Raw genomic sequence first — 22,458 nt, forward strand, 5'->3', positions numbered from 1 at the left:
GTTGTATTTGTCCGACCCAGACACGCGACCACAGTCAGTATGGGCAGCCAGCAGCAGCTCTCTTCCTCTGAGTATAACTTCCTTTAACATACAGATGAAATGTCCCTGTTCCAAAGGAGGGAAAGGAGAAGAGTGTTAGTCATTGGGGACTCAATAGTTAGAGGGTCAGATAGAAGGTTTGTTGGGAACGAGTGAGACTCACGGTCGGTGTGTTACCTCCCAGGTGTCAGAGTCAGTGATGTCTCAGTTTATGTCTTTGCAGTCCTGAAGGGAGAGGGTGACCAGCCCCAAGTTGTGGTCCACATAGGTACCAACAATATAGGTAGAATGAGGCATAGGGATGTTAGGAGCATTTCAGGGAGCTAGGGTGGAAGCTGAGAGCTAAAACAAACAGAGTTGTTATCTCTGGATTGTTACCCATGCCATGTAATGGTGAGGCAAAGAGCAGGGAGAGGTATCAGCTGAACATGTGGCTGCAAGGGTGGAGCAGGAAGGAGAGTTTCAGGTACTTGGATAATTGGGGCTCATTCTGGGGAAGATAGGACCTCTACAAACAGGACAGTCTTCACTTGAACCAGAGAGGTACTAATATCCTGGATGGGAAATTTGCTGGTACTATTTGGGTGGGTTTAAACTAGCTCAGCAGGGGGATGGGAACCTGAGGCGTAGATCCAATGCACAGGAGGATGAGAGTAGGAAGGGCATGGACAGGATTTCATGGTCACAGGAATGTGCTGGCAGACAGCAAGCTGGTTTGAAATGTGTCTACTTCAACGCCAAAAGTATCCGAAATAAGGTAGGTGAGCTTGCAGCATGGAAAAGTACCTGGGACTTTGATGTTGTGGCCATTTCGGAGATATGGATAGAGCAGGGTCAGGAATGGATGTTGCAGCTTCCATGGTTTAGATTTTTCATTAAGAACAGGCAAGGCGGTAAAAGAGGGGAAGGTGTGGCCTTGTTAGTCAAGTATAGTATAACAGTAGCTGGAAGGACTTTTGATGAGGACTCGTCTATAGAGGTAGTATGGGCTGAGAATAGAAACAGGAGAGGAGGTCACATTGCTTGAAGTGTTTTATAGGCCTCCGCAGAGTTCCAGGGAGGTGAAGAAGAGGATTGGCAAAATGATTCTGGGTAGGAATGAAAGGAACAGGGTGGTCATTATGGGGGCATTTAACTTCCCCAACATTGACTGGAAATGCTATAACTCTAGTACATTGGATGGATCAATTTTTGTCCAATGTGTGCAGGAGGGTCTCCTGACACAGTATGTTGATGGGCCAACAAGAGGGGAGGCCACACTGGATCTGGTGCTTGGTAATGAACCAGGCCAGGTGTTTGATTTAGTGGTAAGTGAGCACTTTGGAGAGAGTGACCAGAATTCAGTTATGTTTAGTTTAGCGATGGAAAAAGATAGGTATATGCCACAGGACAAGAGTTATAGATGGGGCAAGGGCAATTATAATGTGATTAGGCAAGACTTAGAATGCATAGAATGGGGTAGCAAAATGCAGGGGATGGGGATAATCGAAATGTGGAGCTGGTTCAAGGAAGATATATTGCGTGTCCTTGTTAGGTATGTCCCTGTCAAGCAGGGAGGAAGTGATAAGGCAAGGAAACCATGGTATACTAAAGAAATTGCAACTCTTGTTAAGCGGAAGAAAGAAGCTTAAGTGACAATGAGACGGGATGGTTTAGATGAGGCGATGGAGAGTTACAGATTAGATAGTAAGGATTTAAAGAGAGAGTTAAGAAAAGCAAAGAGAGGACTTGAGCAGCCGTTAACAGGTAGAATAAAGGAGAATCCTAAAGCTTTCTCTAGGTATATGAGGAATAAAAGGATGACTAGGGTAGGAATAGGGCAAATCAAAGCAGAAGTGTGAAGTTGTATGTGGACCCTGTGGAAATTAGAGAGATGCAAAATGAGTACTTCTCTGGTTTTCACTGAGAAAAAGGAGAATATTGTAGAGGAGAAGAATGAGATATGAGATAGTAGACGAGAAAGGATCGAGGTTAGTAAGGAGGAGTTTTTAATTAATTCTAGAAGGAGTGAAAGTAGACAAGTCCCCTGAGCTGGATGGGATTTATCCAAGGATTCTCTGGGAAGCTAGGGAGGAGATGGCGGAGCCTTTAGCTTTGATCTTTGAGACATTATTGTCTACAGGTTTAGTACCAGAGGACTGGAGGATTGCAAATGTTGTGCCCTTGTTCAAGAAGGGCAGTAGCGATGACCCAAGTAATTATGGACCAGTGAGCCTTATGTCTGTTGTAGGAAAAGTTTTGGAAAGGATTGTAAGAGATAGAATTTATAATAATCTAGCAAGCAACAAATTGATTTCAGATAGTCAACATGGTTTTGTCAAGGGCAGGTCATGTCTCACAAACCTCACTGGGTTTTTTGAGAAGGTGACCAAGCATGTGGATGAGGGTAGGGCAGTTGACGTGGGACTTCAGTGTACATGGACTTCAGTAAAGCTTTTATTAAAGTTCCACATAGTAGGCTGTTGGAAAAAATGCAGAGGCATGGGATTGAGGGTGATTTAGCATTTTGGATTACAAACTGGCTTTCTGTAAGAAGGCAGCGAGTGGTGGTTGATGGAAAATATTCAGCATGGAGTCCGGTTACTAGTGATGTGCCACAAGGATCTGTTTTGGGACCACTGCTGTTTGTCATTTTTATAAATGGCTTAAACACAGGCATTGATGGATTAGTAAATTTGCAGATGACACTAAAGTCGGTGGAGTAGTGGACATTGGGGAAGAATGTTGCAGGTTGCAGGGGGATTTGGATAAACTGCAGAATTGGACTGAGAGGTGGCCTATGGAGTTCAATGCAGCTAAATGTGAGGTGATTCACAATTGGAAGGATACCAAGAAGTCACAATACTGGGTCAATGGAAAGATTCATGGTAGTGTGGTTGTGCAGAGGGATCTTGGAATCCATGTACATAGATCTCTGAAAGTTGCCACCGAGGTTGATAGTGCTGTTCAGAAGGCATATAGTGTGTCAGGTTTTATTGGTAGAGCTCTGGAGCCGTAATGTCATGCTGCAACAATACAAAACTCTAGTGCGGCCGCATTTGGAATATTGTGTGCAGTTCTGGTTGCTCCATTACAGGAAGGATGTGGAAGCATTGGAAAAGGTGCAGGGAAGATTTACCAGGATGTTGCCTGATCTGGAGGGAAGGTCTTATGAGGAAAGGCTGAGAGACTTGGGTCTGTTCTTATTGGAAAGAAGAAGGCTAAGAGAAAATTTGATAGAGATATACAAGATGATCAGAGGACTAGATAGAGTAGACAGTGAAAGTCTTTCTTTTTCTTAGGATGATGATGTCAACTTGTACGAGGGGGCATAACTACAAGTTGAGGGGTGATAGATTTAAGACAGATGTCAGAGCAGGTTCTTTATTTAGAGAGTGGTTAGGGTGTGGAATGCCCTGCCTGCCAATGTAATTAACTCAGTCGCATCAGGAAGATTTAACCAATCCTTGGATAAGCGCATGGATAATGATGGGATAGTGTAGGGGGATGAGCTTAGAATGGTTCACAGGTCGGCGCAACATTGAGGGCTGAAGGGCCTGTCCAGCGGTGTATTGCTCTATGTTCTATGTGTACATACTGCTTGTCCTTGTTGAGCACTAAGCAGCTAGCAATAGGCATCTGCTCAGACCAACTCTCCAACAAGCTGGATACCTTAATGGCAATGTTTTTTTTGATAGATCACAAATTTTAAACCCTGCAATCAAAACCCTAGCCTTAATAAGTCCTTAGCTTATTAATTTTGATTTACACTTCATGTAAGGGGCTGTCACTAAGTGAATATTGATACATAGTTAAAAAGACAGGTTGACATTTACAAAAAGCCCTGCTACATTTTTTGAGTTATAGTGAATTGCTCACTTGGTAAGATTAATATAAGCAGGCAAATAGTTTATTGTGAATTAATAATTCCTGCTTTCTTTATATCTATTACACTTGAGGATACAAAGGTGTTAGTTCTGTGTGTACTTTGTGAAAATTAGGAACCAGTTTTTTTTGGTCTATCTATGCAGTTTGTGATTTAGGCAATGTTTCACGTTGATAGGATGGATAGTTGTTGCATTACCATCTGTCTGGTTTGGGATACAGAAACAGCCAATCAGCCCATCTAATCCATGTCTGTATGTATACTCCATTTGAACTTTCTCCTACATTTCCTCATCTAACTTCAATAAGTAAAGTCACCATAGCTCTACCGGACCATAGGGCTGCTCTCTCATTAGGGTGAGATGACTGGTGGGGGCTTAATCTGAGAGTCACCATGCCTCACCATGAAGGTGAGACCTTCATGCTAATCTCAGCTGGTATGGGAATCACGTTTCATTCTTTCAAGGGACATAGCCTTCATTGGCTGGGCCAGCATTTATTACCCATTCCCTAGTTGATCTTGAGCTGCATTACTGAGCCATAGAGGTCTACAACACAGAAAAATACCCTTCAGCTCATTACATCCATGCTGGTCAAAAATGACCAGCTAACCATTCCACTCCCATTTTCCAGCAGTTGTCCATAGTCTTGTATGCCTTGGCATCACAAATGCTTACTTAAATACTTCTTCTTAAAAGTTGTGCAGGTTTCAGCCTCTACCATCTTTATAGACAATGAGTTCCAGATTCCCAGCACCCTCTGGGTGAAAAGGTTTTGCCTCACATCCTCTCTAAACCTCCTGCTCTTAGCTCAATTTTATGCTCCCTTGTCACTTATCTCTCCATCAAAAGAAAGGTTTCTTCCCATGCTATCTGTGCCCTTCATTCTTTTATACATCTCAAATATGTCCTCTCTCAATTTCCTTTGCTCTAAGGAAGACAACCACATTCTGTAACTGAAATTATCCAGGCAACATCCAGGTAAATCTGCTGTGCACCCTCTCCAGTGCTAGCTCATCCTTCTTATCCGGCGGATTCTGGAGCTGCACACAATATTCTCATTGTGGCCGAATCAGCATTTTATATAGTTCCAGCATAACCTCCCTGCTCTTCAACTCTATGCCTTCACTAATAAAGGCAATATTCATTATGCCTTTCTAATTATTTTATCTACTTGACTCCTACCTTAAAGGACAGGTCCCTCAGATCCTTGGTTGTCTCAGGGTCCTACTGTTCACAGCGTATTCCTTTGCCTTGTTTAAGCTGCCAAGTGCATCACCTCACATTTATCAGGATTGAATTCCATTTGCCAATCTATATCCTTTTTGTATATATAAGGATATCCTTCTCTTTACTTACTACCCCATCAATTTGTGTATTCTCTGCAATCTCACTGATCAACTCTCCCACATTCATTGACATAATTAATTGACAGACATCAAGGGTCCCAACACTGACCCCTGTGGGACCCCACTGAATACAGAATTTCAGTTGCAAAACACCCCTTAACCATCATCCTCTTCTTCCTACTACTCAGCCAGTTGTGGATCCAAATTGCCAAATTTCCTTGGATCCTATAGACTCTTACCTCTGCTACCAGTCTCCCATATGGGAACGTATCAAAAACCTTTCTAAAGACCAACTAGACTACAAAAGCACTGCCCTCATCTACACATCTCATCAAAAAATTCAATCAAGTCAGTCAGATATGACCTCCCCTTTCACAAAACCATGCTGACTGTTCTTGATTATTTCTCTCATCTCCAAATGTCGATTAATCCTATCCCTCAGAATTGCTTCCAATAGTTTCTGCACGACCAGGGTTGGACTTATCGGTCTGTAGTTTCCTAGGTTATCACTTGCTCCCTCCTTTAATAACGGTACCACATTGGCTGTCCTCTGGCACCTCTCCTTCTGTGGCCAGCAGGAATTGAACATTTTTGTAAGTGCATCTGCTGTTTCCTCTTCTGTCTCACTCAACTACCTCGGATACATTTCATCTGGCCCTGACGTTTCTTGAACTGCTGCAGTCCATGTGCTGGAGGTAAATCTAAACCTGGACTGAAATCTACCACCATGGCCATGACCAGTCTCCTTCATTTGCCTGTCTTGTTTCCCCTTAAAGGCACCTACAGTTTTCCTAAGCACTGGCTATAATAGCTTCATTCTTAGCAGTCTTTGGGTATAGAAGGAATATTGTGAATGACCTGTTGGTTTTTTTTTGGAGGTTGTCTTAAAATGATTATCTTTCGTTTAAGCTCTTCCCCAGAAGAGGAAACATTCTCTTTGGATTCATTTCATCATTTAAAGTCCTCTGATGGGTCATCCCTTGGCCTCAGACCCAGCCTATCAGTCCTTTCCTGATATCTTTACCACTCAGTGAATTTTCGCCTCCGGTTATAGCCCACGCTGTTTTGGTTCAAGTTTACCAAAGATCTTTGACGGAGAGATAAGTGTGAAGAAGCGACACTGAGCTCCTCCTTGTGTTGAAGGTGAGGAGAGACCAGTTCCAGGATGACACAGGGTAGCATTGTTGATTCAGTCTGTGTCTTTGGCGATGGCAGGAGGAGTTTGTCAGTATTACACCCGCCCACTTTTCAATGGGAGGCGCCCTGCTATCGACTGCTACGATTTGATTGGCAGGAAAAGGAGTTTGTTCTTCACTGATTGGCGGGGATTCCCGGCATGTGGGCAGACCCTATCAAAGCTCCAATTCACTTCTCTCATGGGGGGGGAAAGCCCTAAAAGTTCTAGGACAAAGTTTGACGGGTCGAGAGAGACACAGGGACAGGGTAAAGGACAGGCAACGAAAGAACTGCAGTTACTCTGGCACTTTCCAACTCGATCCAGGAAAGTCAACAGCGAACTTGTAGATTTCCAACAGGTCCCAGGAAAGGGGAGAAAGAAAACGCCGCAGCGTCTACAGCCGCCTCCGTGGCTGAACCTGACCCTCTGAAACTGAACAGAAGAAATCAACGTCTTGCACACGGGAGGGAGTTACACACCCGAAAGGCCCTTGAACAACCCTCGGAAAGAAGACCTTAAGAAATTGTCACTACCACTGGACACCGGAGACTCGCAGAAAGTCAGAGCAGAATTATTGGTGGGTTTTTTTTCACAGAAAATTCTCCTGGACAGGTGTTTTCGAAGAGCACTCAAACTTCCAGAAGGTACCCAGCCTTGTCAGAGGCCCGGCTCCAACCTGCTCTCCAGTGAGAGAGTCCGTCATTCAGCAACATCAAAACGCCCGCAGTTTAAACAGCACCGGGATGTTGAGGAACATCTGGAGAGCCCGGAAGCTGTTGCTGGTCATCTTGATCCCTCTTCTGTTATTACCCCTGCCTGTCCTCTACCCTGACAGTGTAAGTGCTCTATTTCATTCAATGTTACCATCTAGCTTTGTTAAAAATACATCTGTTGCTCGGGTTTCAGGTGAATGCCTTTAACTGCAGGCATCATGAGCAACTTTGCATTGGTTAATCAAAACTCTTGAATGGGGAGGGGTATTGCTTGTACAGTTTAAGCAATGAATGAGTTAAATTATGGGGTTACAGTTAATCTATTCATAACTTCAGATAGCATAGGACCAGTGATGCTCGGTAGTAGAGCCAGTTGTTCTTTCAGATCAATAGTTTGCGTAGATTCCGGAGTGAAAAACACTTGTCTTTCTAAAATATCTTTAACGTAGAAAGATGCATAGTGTGTTCCACAAATGCATGAGGAGACAGCTCAATTAGAGGTCAAAGAGATGGGTTTTAAACATTACTTCTCTCTACAGAATGGTGATTTCATTTAAGGATATTCTCCAATGTAGTATAATCCTTCACTACTTCGTCCAAGTTGATTTTATTAATGTGAGTCCGGAGCTTTTCTTTTACAGTGGGTTATTAAATTTATGAGGTATGACAATTGAATTCAAGTTTCTCCTCAATATTACACCTGCTTTCAATAACAGCTATCAAGTACTGAGATTGAGAGGCCCCATGCTTTTATTACTCCTTAACGCAGGATTCCTGGGATGAACTGAAGTATCCTGGTTAAGATGACAGAATGAAATAAAGAATTGACACTATTTAGTCCCTTAAAGATGTTCCACAGTGCTTCATACAAAATCAATTATCTTGAGATGCGACTACAATGTGAACACCAATGACATATCAGTTAAATCTAGTTCTGGTGGTGATCGGGAGCAGCAGTTTCACCGATTTTCTTTGAAAAGTACCCGAGGATTTATAACTCTCGGCCTAATCAGAAACAGACAGACAGACAAGGTCTCAGTTTAACCTTTCACCTGAAGGATGACACCTCTGACAATATGTTGCAATGTAGGTGGTGGCCCGAACTTTGTGTAAGGCTTGTACCCTTCCCTGAATCACGGACACGAATGATATCACCTTTTAAAACTTGGACCATCGGAGTCTTTGTGCTCACAATTGTATCAACTAATCATTTAATTACATTCAACTATAGGAGGAGCCCGGATCATGGGAGTTTAATCGATCGTTGACTTTCATTTCCATTCCACAACACGTTAAAAAAATATTCAGAATAAGGCTCTGTTATGCTTTTGAATAAAGTTAGGTTACTCCCATCTGTAAGCGTGATAAGATCAGTAAGAAGTGTGTCATTTAAAGGTTTCAAAACTGTATGCACTCTTTCAGAGAACTTGGGAAAACAAGTTCTTTGGGGCTTATGGTGCATAACACTTCGGTGAATCCTTTGTTTTTCAGGATTCCTTAGAAATTAAACAATTATAAAAGGAATTACGATGGACTTTGGTCTCAGGAAGATGTAAATCCACAGTCAGACGTACTTAAAAACGTGCTGATGGAGGAATTAATCACATCAAGGGCAGTGGGTATTTGATCTAATTACACAATCATGTCTCAGTGCACTTTACATACTGTCATCTATATCAGTTTTTCAGGATTACATTCAAAAACAAAGATAACAGGAGATAAGTTTCTACAACTCACACACTCCGTCTCTAATAAAGAAGTAAATAAGTAAACGGGATGAAGCAAAGAATTCGTATGCCGCCACAATTACTGCATCCAGCACATCCCATACCTACTGGGATTCTTATATTGCTCATGAATGAGGAGACAATATTGGCATCCAGTTAATGATTGTTGTCATTTTAGAAGTTGGGATGTGCGTACCATAAAAGTCTGTACTGCAGACATCTTCAGGATTTAGCAAACCAAACATTTTACATGTACTGAGCTCATTGCTGGAATGGGACTGTCAGTGAACAAAGGCTTTATCACTCTCATTCAAAGGAAATTATTGCAATCTGATTACTATTTAGCAAAACCATAAGACAAATTAATGTTTGTTTCCACTGTTTTTTGTGTCTTTGTATACTTAAGTAACGAGAATAATACATTATGCATTTTGAAGTAAACTTCCACTCACGATCTAAATATTTAATTTTAAATTTTCATGGCTTCAGCTCCTCCCAAGTTTTGTAAGGCAAGGTGGAAATAGTCGGCTTTGAGATGGCCACTGGTGTTAGTGGTGTTGCATTTTCTGCTTGGGACCACGTGTTTGTACATTTTTTGTTGTTTCTTGACCTACCTGAACGGGAATACGCATAAAGGGTTTTCCTGGTCAAATTGCAGTACTCTGATTTTACCACAATCCCTGATTTATTAGATCTATCTGATGTCATTTTTATATAAACAGATACGTTACGCTAAATAAAATCGGAACATTAAACTGAAGTAAAAAGTGTATATTTTCAACGACGCACTTCTAACACACTCCTATCAATTAACTACAAATGTGACAATTAAATGGCATATTAAATATCAATCAGGTATCTGACTGTATGAAGCAACATTCAGAATCTGTTTTGGAGGAATGAAAAACATACGTCACCTCTACTGGGGTAAACAGTAAAAAGTAAAATTAAAGCGATAAAAAATGTTTAACATGGGGCAGGGCAGCTCAACCAAGCATAATGCGATGGTAAGTAGGGAGTCGTGGACACTGCACGCGATCTAGGTAAGCCCATGTGCAGTAAGTGTCTTTGGCAGCACAAACTTTAGCTCCAATGTTTGGACTCCATTAGTGGCTGGAGATGTATCTGTAAGACAGAGATCTACATGGATAGAATGTTCAGCGAGGTGGTCACACAACAAATTAGGGGCAAACAGGCAGATAGAGAGGGGATGGTTACCATTCGGTCCAAAAGGAAACATGCTTTAGTGCAGCATTCTCCAGACATCTCACTCACTAACCAGTTTTCCATTCTAGATACTGATGAGAATGATTGATCCTTGAAGGATGCAGCAAGAACCAAGCCCATGGCATCACAGAAGTTTGAACTTTTCAGGAGGAGAGAAAGAACAGTGGAAGGGCAATACTGATAGGAATATTTTAGTTATGGGAACAGACAAGGAACTCTGTGGCCATCTGCATGACTCCAGGATGGTTTGTTGCCTCTTCGATACATAGGTCATGAATGTTACAGAATAGTTGCATGTCATTCTTCTGGAGGAGGGGGAACAGATACTGATGAAATATATGGGGAGGGGGATGCAATCCTGAGAATAGAATTTAGGGACCTATGTAGGAATTTAGCAAGCAGGACCTTAAAAATCATAATCTCTAGATTACTCCCAGTGCCACATATAATAAATAGGAAGATAAACCAGACATTTACGAGGCTGGAAAAGTGGTACAGGAGAGAGATTTTTAGATTCCTGGGAGACTGTGACTGGTTATGGGGGAGATTGCATCTGTGCAAACTGAAAGGGTTGTACCTGACAGAGCTGGAATGGAATTCCTTGTAGTTTATTTTGTCCGTGGTTTTTGGGAAGGATTTAAGCTGAATTAACAAGCATATAGGAAACTGAAGAGAATATTGAAAGTCATAACAAGGAGCACAAAATACTAGAAGAGGCAGATAGCACTAGCATAGGCAATAGTAATTGGTGGAATTGGAGTAAGGAGAAGTCTAAATTAAACTTAAATTAGAGTTCACTACTGCATGTAGTGAATGCACAATGTAATATTAATAGGATTGGTGAGTTAAAGGAGCAGGTTGCCTTGTGGAAATAATGATCTAGGTCTTGGTGTGCAGGACACAATTTTAAAGTTTGTGTGTGAGAGCATTTTATCCAGTATGGAAAAAGCTCAACAACGAAAGGGATAGTTCTGGACCTAATATTTGGAAATGAGCCCATGCAGGTGGAAGATGTCTCAATATGGAAGCATTTTTCGAGATAGTGACCATAACTCAGTTGGATTTATGATATTTATGGAAAAGGCAAAGGATAATCTTGGAATAAAATTAATGAACTGGAGATGGCTAATTTCACTAAAATTGGGTGCAATTTTGCCCAAGTGGATTGGGAGCAGCTGCTTCCTAAACAAAAAGTCAGCAGTGGGAGGCATTAAAGAAGGAAATAGTGAAAGTATATAGCAAATGTTACCATAAAGAAAAAGAGTGGAACTAAGACCAGAGAACTATGGATGTTAAGTGATATAACAGGTTTAAGGTAAAAAGGAGCTTTACCAATGACTCAGTATGGTAATATCACGAGGTGAGGTATAAGAATCTGATGAAGGAGCAGTGCTCCAAAAGGTAGTGCTTCCAAATAAACCTGTTGGACAATAACCTGGTGTCGTGTGATTTTTAACTTGGTGCACCCCAATCCAACACCGGCATCTCCACATCAGGTATAAGAAGTGCAGGAGAGATTTGCCTCAAAATCAAGGTCAGGTGTGGAGCTATTTAAATCAGTCAATCCCATCATTTGAGGAAAGGAATATAGAGATATTTTTCATTTTGTTTGAAAATGAAGCCAAAAGATTGAAGTGGCCCATAGATAACTGGACACTGCTCGTGCAGGTCAGGCTGGTTGGCAAAGGTTAGGAAGTTTATGCTATACTTTCTGAGGAGGCCACAGAATGAGATATCCAGCCATGCACCCAGTCAAAAGCTGGCAGTCCACAGCTGCCCTGGACAGTTCCTGTCAGTTGCATCCAACATATTGGACAAAGGGTAATTGGCATGCTGCTTTGCCATTGAGGGAAATGTACACGATCGGCAGTCTGACATTCCTTAAAAGTAAGTGGATTCCTGATGTTAAGAGTAAGAAGTCTCATCTCCACCTAAGTGTTGAGCAGTGAGATAAGATTCTCATCAGTGATCGGTGAAAGGCCTAGTACCATGTATTAACATGATTGACATCTGTGTTATTTCATTATTTCACCTCATCAATACACAGTTTCCCATTCTCCCACTCTCCAGATAGAAATTAGGTGATGAAATTCCTGATATGAAAGTCGAAGCAGTCATCTGGCAGTCAGCTCTCCATTTGCTCCTCTGATTCCTCGTTGGTCGCCAACATCTCAGGGCATACTCCATGGGCAGCTACTATGTGTACCCCCTGTCCACTAGGACTTCCAGGTCCCCAGTGGCAAAGTGAGACGTCAATTTCCCTTTGTTCAAAATGGAATCTGTGAAATTACGGGGCGGAGATGATGGCACATACACTGACTGAGTGGAAAAGGACATTCAGCTTCTTCCTACATTGCATTCCTCAAGATGGCAGGGACTACTTTAACCCAGGTGGCATCTTTGGAGTAGGCTGGCATGGTCTGGTGGCATGGTCTGGTGTCATGGCTTCCTCTGCTAGTCCTGGGGAAGAGGAAGTCCTGCCTGTGTACTATCCTGGAGGAGCTCCAGGTTAGCGACGCAAAGCAGGGTGCTGATATCTCCCTGTCTGACCTGTTTTAGATTTTCCTTAAGCACATTAGAGCATTATTCATAATGATAGCATTTTTTTTTAATAGTAAGTATTTCTTTTCTCTTCCTTTTCTAGTTTCACAATGAAGAACAGATAAGTTTTCTACCTTTGCCATCAGGGACTTAACTTACAGATGGATCCTAACATTGTCCACTCCTCTACCAGTTTTCAATTCCGATCTAAAACAGAAGTTGCTGGAAAAGCTCAGCAGGTCTAGCAGCATCTGTTAAGAGAAATCAAAGTTACTGTTTTGGGTCCAGAGACTCTTCCTCAGATCTGATAGTAGTTAGGAAAATATTGGTTTATGTGCAGAAGATCAGATGGGGAGAGGGGGTAAGGAGTAAACAATATGTAGGGATAAAGCCCAAAGAGAGAGAAGAACAGTTGTACAGAAAAAGGACTGGATAATGATCTGGCTAGGAGGATGAATAGCTTTTAATGGACTCTGCTGGTGGCTAAGAATGGGTACTGTGTAATGGCAGACGATGTGATACTAATGCCTGGTGTGTGTGATAGGGCCTAGGACATGGGGAAGCTCAGACCCTAACATTATTGAACTCAGTATTAAGTCTGGAGGGCCGCAGGGTCCCCAAGTGGAAAATGAGGTGTTATTCCTCCAGCTTGTGCTGAGCTACACTGGAGCACTGCAGCAAGCCTGAGACAGAGATATTAGCCGGGGAACAGATAGGTCTGTTAAAGTGGCATGGAACAGGAAACTCAGCATCTTTTTTGTGGGCAGAATGTTCTGTGAAACGGTCACCCAGTCTGTGCTTTGTTTCTTCAATGTAGGGAGACCACTTTGTGAGCAGTGAATGCAGATTGTGTGAGGTGCAGGTAAAATGCTGCTTCACCTGAAAGGTGTGTTTGAGTACTTGGATACTGAGGAGGGAGGAGGTATATTGGTAGGTGTTACACCTTTGACAATTGCAGGGGAAGGTGCCGTGGGGCAGTGGTTGCAGTGGGGGATGTTGGGAGTGAAGGAAGAGTGGACCAGGGTGTCCCAGAGGGAACGATCCATGTGGAAGGCGGACAAGGGAGGGGAGTGTGTCTGGCGGTGGCATCCCGTTGGAGGTGGCAGAAATGGTGGCTGATTATCTGCTGGATATAGATGCTGGTGGCATGGTAGGTAAGGACAAAGGAAATGCTATCGCTGTTGTGGGAGGGAAGAGAGGGGGTGAGGCTGCAAGTGTGGGAGATGAGTTAGACCCGGTTGAGGGCCCTGTTGACAACAGTGCTGGAGAATCCTTGGTTGACGAAGAAGATGGACATTTTAGAGGCTCCCTTGTCAAAGTTGGCATCATCGGAAAATATGTGATGGAGATGGAGGAACTGGAATGGAATGGAGTCTTTACAAGATATAGGGTTTGAGGATGTATAGTCCAGGTAGCTATGGGAGTCTATGAGTTTGTAGTGAATATTAGTGGCCAGACTATCCCCACAAATGGAAACAGGGTATGTCAAGGAAGGGAAAGTAGGAGCTAGAGATAGACCAGGTGAAAGTGAGGAAGGGGTGGAAATTTGAAGTGAAATTGATGAACTTTTCCAATTTTGGATAAAGAGGGAAGCAGCTCCGATGACACCATCGATATATTAGAGAAAGAGTTATGGGTGTGAGCTGGAATAGGACTGGAACTAGGAATATTTCACACACTCCACGAAGAGACAGGCATAACTGGGGCCCAGCTGAGTACCCATGGTCACCCCTCTGACCTGAAGAAAACGAGAGGAGTTGGATGAGAAGTTGTAGGGTGAGGATGAGCTCGGCCAAGTGGAGGAGGGTGCTGGTGGGCGGAGACGGTTCTGGCCTTTGCTCCAGGAAGAAGCGGAGAGCTCTGTCACCATCCTGGTGGGGTGTGGACATGTGAAGGGATTGCACGTCCATGGTAAAGAGGAGGGGGCTGGAGCCTGCAAACTGGAAATTCCGAAACTGGCATAAAATGTCAGAGGAATCAGGGATGTATATTGATGGGGGTACTGGACCAGGGGAGAAAAGACTGAGTCAAGGTATGAAGATAGGAGTTCTGTAGGGCAGGAGCAGGCTGAAACAATAGGTCTGCCCGGGCAGTCCTGTTTGTGGATTTTTGGAAGGAGGTGGAAGTGAGTTGTGCGGAGCTGGGGGTCTATCCGCTTGGAGGCACTGGGGGGAGATCACTAGGTGAGTGCCTGATGTGCCGTGGTGGGGTCGTGGTCCAGGGGAAGATGGGGGAAGTATCTGAGAGCTGGTGCTCAGTCTCTGCAATGTAGAGGTCAGTACGCCACTCTTATCAGCAGCCTTAATAACAAAGTCAGGGTTGGATCGTAGCGCATAGAGTGCTGTCAGTTCAGAAGGAGATAGGTTTGATTAGGTGAGGGGGGCAGAGAAATTTAGGTGACAATGTCACATCGGCAGTTCTCAATGAACAGATCGAGTGCAGGTAAAGGAGGGAAGAGTCCAGGGGGAGGGAGAATGTTGGAGTTGGGTAAAGGAGTCTATAGGATGGAGAGAGGGGTTGCAAGGACCTTTCCCTCCAGGATACCCTAGTCCACTCTTCCTTCACTCCGAACACCAACCCCCACGGCACTTTCCCTGCAACTGCTGAAGGTGTAACACCTGCCAATTAACCTCCTTCATCCTCAGTACCCAAGGGCCCAAACATATTTTCCAGGTGAAGCCACACTTTACCTACACTTCACACAATCTAGTCAACTGCATTCGCTGCTCACAATGTGGTCTCCGCTAAGTTGGGGAAACAAACTGTAGACTGGGTGACCACTTCACAGAACATCTACGTTCTGCCGGCAAAAAGAACATCTACGTTCTGCCTGAGTTTTCCGTTTCCTGCCACTTTAACACACCACTCTGTTCCTGAGCTAGCATCTCTGTCTCAGGCTTGCTGCAGTGCTCCAGTGAGGATCAGCACAAGCTGGAAGAACAACATGCCATTTTCTGCTTGGGAACCCTGCAACCTTTCAGACTCAATATCAAGTTCAATCTTAAGGCCCGAACTCCCCCATGTCCAAGCCCCGACCACACACACACCAGGCCTTGTTATCACATAGTCTGCCATTGCACACTACCTATTGTTAGCCACTAACAATCTCCATTAACAGCTATTCATCCTCCTAGCCGGATCATTATCTACTCCTTTGTCTGTCCAACTGTTCTTCTCTCTCATTGAGTTCTATCCCCAGCTATCGTTTACTCTCTCCCCTCACCCTAACTTCTGCATGTAAACCAACATTTTCCTGGCGACCACTAGTTCTGAGGAAGGGTCACTGGACCTGAAACGTTGACTTTGATCTCTCTTCATAGATGCTGCCAGACCTGCTGAGCTTTTCCAGCAACTTCTGTTTTTTGTTTCTGATTCACAGAATCCGCAGTTCTTTCAGTTTTTATTACAATTCAGATCTACTCCCTTACTTCCCAAATGTGACTATCTGTAGCCCAAACTGACTTTACCTGCAATGTTTCTCCCTGCTTCTGGTTACCTTTTTGCCATGGAGTGCACATACTAGCTGATTTAGCTTCCACAAGCCTATACAGATGGAGGTCCACTGGAACACTTTTCAGCAGTTGACTGACTGGCTGCTCCTTTCTTAAAGGTCTATGCACTTCAGGTAGTAACTCACATTTTTGCAGAATATTCTCCATTAATGTCTCTTTACATTCTTCCCACTGTTGATCTCTTCATGATGCCGGCAGATCCACACCACCATTACCATATCAGGCTAGGCATAGTTTCAGCTTAGCTCTTAGATTAGACCTTCCATATCAGTACCGAATAATATCGGTGCAGGTCTTGTACCATTGGGAGATATCAAAGGTAGTCCATGAAATTCTGGACCTCCTCTGGATCTCAAAGGAACACAAAAAAAACTAATAGAGTTCACCCCACAATGCAAACCAAATGCTGGTATCATGAGCAACAACTATTCCATATTCCGTGATGGTCTTCTGCACCTCACCTTCAACTAATGCTTGAGGCAGCTGAGACCTGTCATCCATAAGGAGACCTTCATCCAGCTCAATGTCCTCATCCTCCTCTCCGCATGACTGCGCCCCATTGCCCTGGCTCCTCAGCATCTACCACGTCACCTTTTCTGCTCCCATTGTGCAAAGCACAATATGCCACTAACTTCTACATCATTTAAATGATAATGTTAGGTTTCCAAGTACAAATTGCAGGGTGCAAAATGACTTCACCTGACATTTGAGTCCTCAGCACATTCACTCTGCCTGCATTGAATATGGACAAAGAAATTTTTGCAAGCTAATTCACACTGCAGCTTGCAAATACATGCTTTTTTTTCTGTCCCTTCAACATCCTATTGTCGTGCAGACACAGATGCTGTGCATTTACCCATCAAACTGACCAGACACATTGTTTGATTCATTTCTCAGTTGCAATTTGCACCTAGAAAATGGCAAGTAATGGCAGGAAGTGTAGCTCATGGTGGACTTAGTCAGCACTGGGCTCTGCCTGACCAACAGGTATCCCCCCAGATCTTCCATGGATCCTTCACCTCGCTATAACCTAACACTTTCACCATCCTCCCCTGCCAATTGGAGGATGGAGTAATTTGAATTTTGCCTTCAACTGCCTGCCTGCCTGTTGAACCTTGACATTATATCTTCATGAATCTCATCCTCCTCTTCAATACTCCCCAGTGGAGACCATGATAATGGTCATTGCTAATAACTTCCGTTTCTGATGCGGATCCAAATGCCCCTCATACTCCTTGAATGCCTCCCTATCACTGTCTTACTCCTTGTCCCTGTCTCTACAAATATCTCTGCTTTCATCGCCCTCCCATCTCACCCCAACCTTGACAAATACAAACAAGGAACAGGAGTAGACCACTCCAAAGACTCACAACACTCTGAACGAGAGAATGTTTTCTCATCTCTGTCTTAAATGGGCAACCCCTTATTTTTAAACTATGATCCGTAGTTCGAGGTTCTCCAACAACAGGAAACATCCTTTTCTTATCCACCAGGTCAAGTGATCTCTGTGTTTCAATTAAGTTACCATTAACTCCAAAAGGTACAGGCCCGTCCTATCTGACATTTTCATATGGCAATCCACTAACTCCAGGTATTAGTCTAGTACAGACAGTCCCCAGGTTGCAACTGGGTTCTGTTTTGGAGTCCATTTGCAAATTAATTTGTCTTCAATTTGGAACACAATTCAGGACAATGTAAAGGAGCCATTTGAGGGTACAGGAAATGTTCATATATCAGGACCTTAAAACTACACCCTGTATAAGATCATGTTCATTAGTATAAACATTCATATGTTGGATGTTATTAAATCAGCCCCCCCCTCCCAGTAAGCCTTTTCTGAACTGCTTGCAATGCATTAACAACCTTTGATAAGTACACTACTGTACACTGTACTCTAGATGCGATCTCTCCATGTCCATGTATCTTCATGCATTACACACCTCTGAAGCAGATGGGACTGAACCTGTGCCTCCTAGTCTGGGGATAGGGACACTACTACTGCCCCACAAGAACCCCCTATATTGTACTCTTTAGAATATTCCCCTAATATTTGCCACTCCATCTCTATTGACTATCCCTTAAGATAAATTGCCAGTTTACTTTCACTAGCTCTGCTTTCATGCCCTCATAATTGCCTTTGTTGAAGGTGAAAATAGTGATCTTGGACAAACACTTTTTTTCCCTTAAATTGTATGTAAAATTCAATCATATTATGGCCACTGCAAGCCAGGGGTGCTTTCACTATGACGTCAGCAATTGATTAGATTAGATTAGATTAGATTAGATTAGATTAGATTTAATTAGATTACTTACAGTGTGGAAACAGACCCTTCGCACCAACAAGTCCACACTGACCCACCGAAGCGCAACCCACCCAGACCCATTCCTCTACACTTACCCCGTCACCTAACACTATGGGCAATTTAGCATGGCCAATTCACCTAACCTATGATAATTCACCAATCCCTATGATAATTGCTGTACCCTCTTGACAAGCTTCCATGTGTTCTTCCTTGATGTCCTTTCCTAGAATGTGGTTACTGTTAAAAGGCATGTATGCCATTCCCATACATGCCTTTGTGCCTTATCATTCCTCATCATTACCCAGATTACTTCTATATCCTGGTTTCCTAAATTTAGGTCAGCCCTTTCTACTTTGCTAATATCAGCTTTAATTAACAGAGCTCCTCCTAAAATCATATCTAGCTTCCAGTCCTTCCTAAATGTCACATACCCTTCTCTTATGTACCCCTTTGGGCAATGATCACCCTGCTGTGCTAAAGACCCTCCACCCTTGCATGCTTCTTAATGATCGATGGAGAGACCCCCTAGGATTGTGATGGCCCTACATCTCTAATTGCCTGTCTGATAGTATATAATTCCCATAACTGCTGCTGCTGGCCCGACAGGACTGATTATTAATTGGGTACTTGGTGAGGCAGGAGGATATGAGTTTGAAGTTTCGTGTGAGGGGAGGATTGGAGTATGGGGCTTGGGAGGAGAGGAGGGTTGGAGTGTGGGGCTTGGTGGGACAGGAGGGTTGTAGTATGGGGCTTGTTGGGACAGGAGGGTTGGAGGATGGAGCTTGGTGGGACAGAAAGATTGGAGTGTGGGGCTTGGTGGGACAGGAGGGTTGGAGTGCAGGGCTTGGTGGGAGAGAAGGGTTGGAGTATGGGGCTTGGGAGGAGAGGAGGGTTGGAGTATGCAACTTGGTAAGACAGCTGGAGTGCAACGTTTGATGGTAAAGTTTGAGTGTGGGGCTTGTTGGGTGAACAGTAACCAGGAAGCTCTATAGTTTCTTTGTACAGATTCTCCACCTAGAAGCCAAAAGAATTGAACCAACCAGATTGTTAAACTTCTGGGAAAGGCAGAAGTGTAGATGTTGGAGATTAGAGTCAAGATTAGAGTGGTGCTGGAATCATGATGAAGGGCTTTTGCCCAAAACATTGATTTTCCTGCTCTTCGGATGCTGCCTGACCTGCTGTGCTTTACCAGCACCATTCTAATCTTGACAAACTTCTGGGAAAGGCAAGCTTGAGAACAAGTCAGAGCCCAGCAGCAGATATTCCTGCAGCTCTGAGTGTGGATTGCCATGTGGGTTCAGTGTGGTTAGGAAGATGGCATGGAGAGATGTCAGAGTGGTGACCTTATATGATGAGTTGGGAGTTGGGAAAGGGTCAAATCAGAGGGTGGAAAAGATTGTCTCACCAAAAGAATAAGGAAGGAGGTTTAATTATCATGGCCCCCGAATAATGTTGGAAACACAATTATCTCTATCACATGGGTTTTGTCTCCCTTTAGTTTCTGGGTTTCCTGCTTCAGAGTTAAAATTGGAAAGGAGAGAAAATATCTAATAAGTGATCCAGTTCCTGGGAGCAGACGATTGCCTTCCTTCATCCCATTAAAACTAGAAATGTGTGACTTTGATTTGCGATATTTTGCATTTTAAAATTCCACTTGAACCTAAAACTAACTGATTTAAAATGTTAAAATGACACCCTCTGTTTCTCTCACTGCACCATTATCAGCTCACACTTTCAATCACATACCCCACAGTGTCTTCAAAAATCTGAATATTCAAAGTTAATTCCAATTACAGTGAATATAATTAAATGACTTGCCACAGTAAATTAAAACACATAATCTGAAGAAACAGGGTAAAAACAGTTGTCTCTTCTTATTCAGTTATGACACCAAAAATATAAAATGAGGAAGCTAATTTTGAAAATGGGGGAATGGATAACAAACACTGTCCTTTTTAGCAATGTTCATATCCCATGAAAAAAACAATATATAAAAAAGTCCTGGTGACATGTTAATATTCACAATGCAGGATAAATGAAGATGGAAGTCACAAGACTGTGAATCACCCATAGAATTGCTGGAAAATTATGTGTGTGTGATTTGGAGATGAAAATATTACAAGTTTTTTGGATGAGAAGATTTTCTATGAAGACGTTTAGCTGAGGCCCCAGTCAGCCTCTCAGGTAGACTGAAACAAAATCCCAATTTAGTATTTGATCTTGAATAGGAGGACATGAATTCTCCCTGGTGTCCAGGGCCAACATTAATCCCTTATACAACAGCAGCAAAATAGATAATTTGGTAATTTATCCTATTGCTGCCTGTGGATCTTGTTTTGAGCAATTAGTATCTGCAGGCAGTTCAACACTGAGGGAATACTTTCTAGCTGAGCTCAAGTCCTTCTTTGGAGGCTGTCTAAAGATGAACACTTTCAGATAATAATCATCATCAGTGTAATGATTGATTATTTTATCTTTCTTGGATCAGGGTAACTGAGATCACTTACAGGGATTCCAACTGCTGCAATAGATGAGATGACAACATTGACCAGTAGCCAAGTCTGGGATATTCCTGAGCTGGATACTTCAGTGCTATATCATGTGGTCTAGATACCCATTTAGCCAGCACAGAATCCATGACCTCTTAATAAAAATTGTCAGAAATAACATTGAATAAAACGTAAATCAAGAATTGAAGCAGAAATCATTGACAAAAGTTTGGCCGCCCCATACACTTCAGATTTGTTAGTGCTATTCTAACTACATTTTGGTTGTTTGATATATCATACAAAAACACAAAGTTGTTTGTCATTGAGTATCCTCTATGAATTTAACAAGGCAAGGAGCTGTGACTTGCATTTGAGTAAACACAGTGTCCTAGAACAGACTTGTTTATATGTTTTGGTACTCAGAAAATACCATTCTTCTATCACAGGAAACAAGGTCAGAGAGTTCAAGTCAACTGATTTAACTTTTATCCCAGACTAAGAAAGCCACATTCCCCTCTTAAAGAACTATTCAAAGTGTCATATGTTCTTCAAGTATAACCAATCACTTAATATCATAAAAGGAAAGAACTGAAAATGGTGGAGAGAAAGGAGACAATTTGGTAGCATTCTGAGTAGGTGAAGTTCAACTTTGCAAAACAGTAGTTAGCAAGTTAATATTGCCCAGCTATTCTGTTGTTGTGTCTACAGATTTATGTTCTAACGTGCCTGATTTTCTTATATTCAAATCAAAGTAAGTTAACAATTTCACTGTATAAGGAAACATCTTGCTACTATTGACCATAATATCATTGAATTTGATATTCAATTTGAGATAGAGAGTCAAAGGCAAGATTTTAAATTTAATCAGCAAAACTTCAAAAGAATGGGAAACAAATCACCCAAAGTAAATTGGGTGGAGCTGTTAATGCATAAATCTAGTGATGAAGAATGAGAAATATTGGAACATTTAGCGGCATGGTGGCTCAGTGGTTAGCGCCAGGGACCCGGGTTCAATTCTAGCCTTGAGGCACTGTCTGTGTGGAGTTTGCACATTCTCCCCATGTCTGCATGGGTTTCCTCCAGCTGCTCCGGTTTCCTCCCACCTTCCAAAGATCTGCAGGTTAGGTGAATTGATCATGCTAAATTACCTGTAGAGTTAGGGGGAATGGGTTTGGTTGGGTTGCTTTTCGGAGGGTCAGTATGGACTAGTTGGGCTGAAGGGCCTGTAGGGAATCTAGTCTAAATATTAAACCAATACTTCTGCCAAAGGAGCAAAGAACTACTTTTAGATGAATTTCAATGTGGGGAAGTGAGAGATTATCCACTTCGTTCCAAGAAAAATGAATTAATTAGAGTCATAGAGATGTACAGCATGGAAACAGACCCTTCGGTCCAACCTGTCCATGCCAACCAGATATCCCAACCCAATCTAGTCCCACCTGCCAGCACCCGGCCCATATTCCTCCAAACCCTTCCTATTCATATACCCATCCAAATGCCTCTTAAATGTTGCAATTG

At 42.8% G+C, this 22,458-nt stretch overlaps 1 protein-coding gene across 1 annotated transcript in view; it reads left to right on the top strand.

Moving 5' to 3' along the window:
- Positions 1-6,627: 6,627 nt before the first annotated feature.
- slc13a4 (solute carrier family 13 member 4) overlaps positions 6,628-22,458 on the top strand; it is a 115,380-nt gene continuing 99,549 nt past the window's right edge. The window contains exon 1 of the mRNA XM_043709429.1: positions 6,628-7,264. Within this exon, the coding sequence (XP_043565364.1) occupies positions 7,172-7,264 (93 nt within the window). The 5' untranslated portion in view covers positions 6,628-7,171. The remainder of the gene's footprint in view (positions 7,265-22,458) is intronic.

This window comes from Chiloscyllium plagiosum, chromosome 19, assembly GCF_004010195.1.
Source record: "Chiloscyllium plagiosum isolate BGI_BamShark_2017 chromosome 19, ASM401019v2, whole genome shotgun sequence".
Lineage (NCBI taxonomy): Eukaryota > Metazoa > Chordata > Chondrichthyes > Orectolobiformes > Hemiscylliidae > Chiloscyllium > Chiloscyllium plagiosum.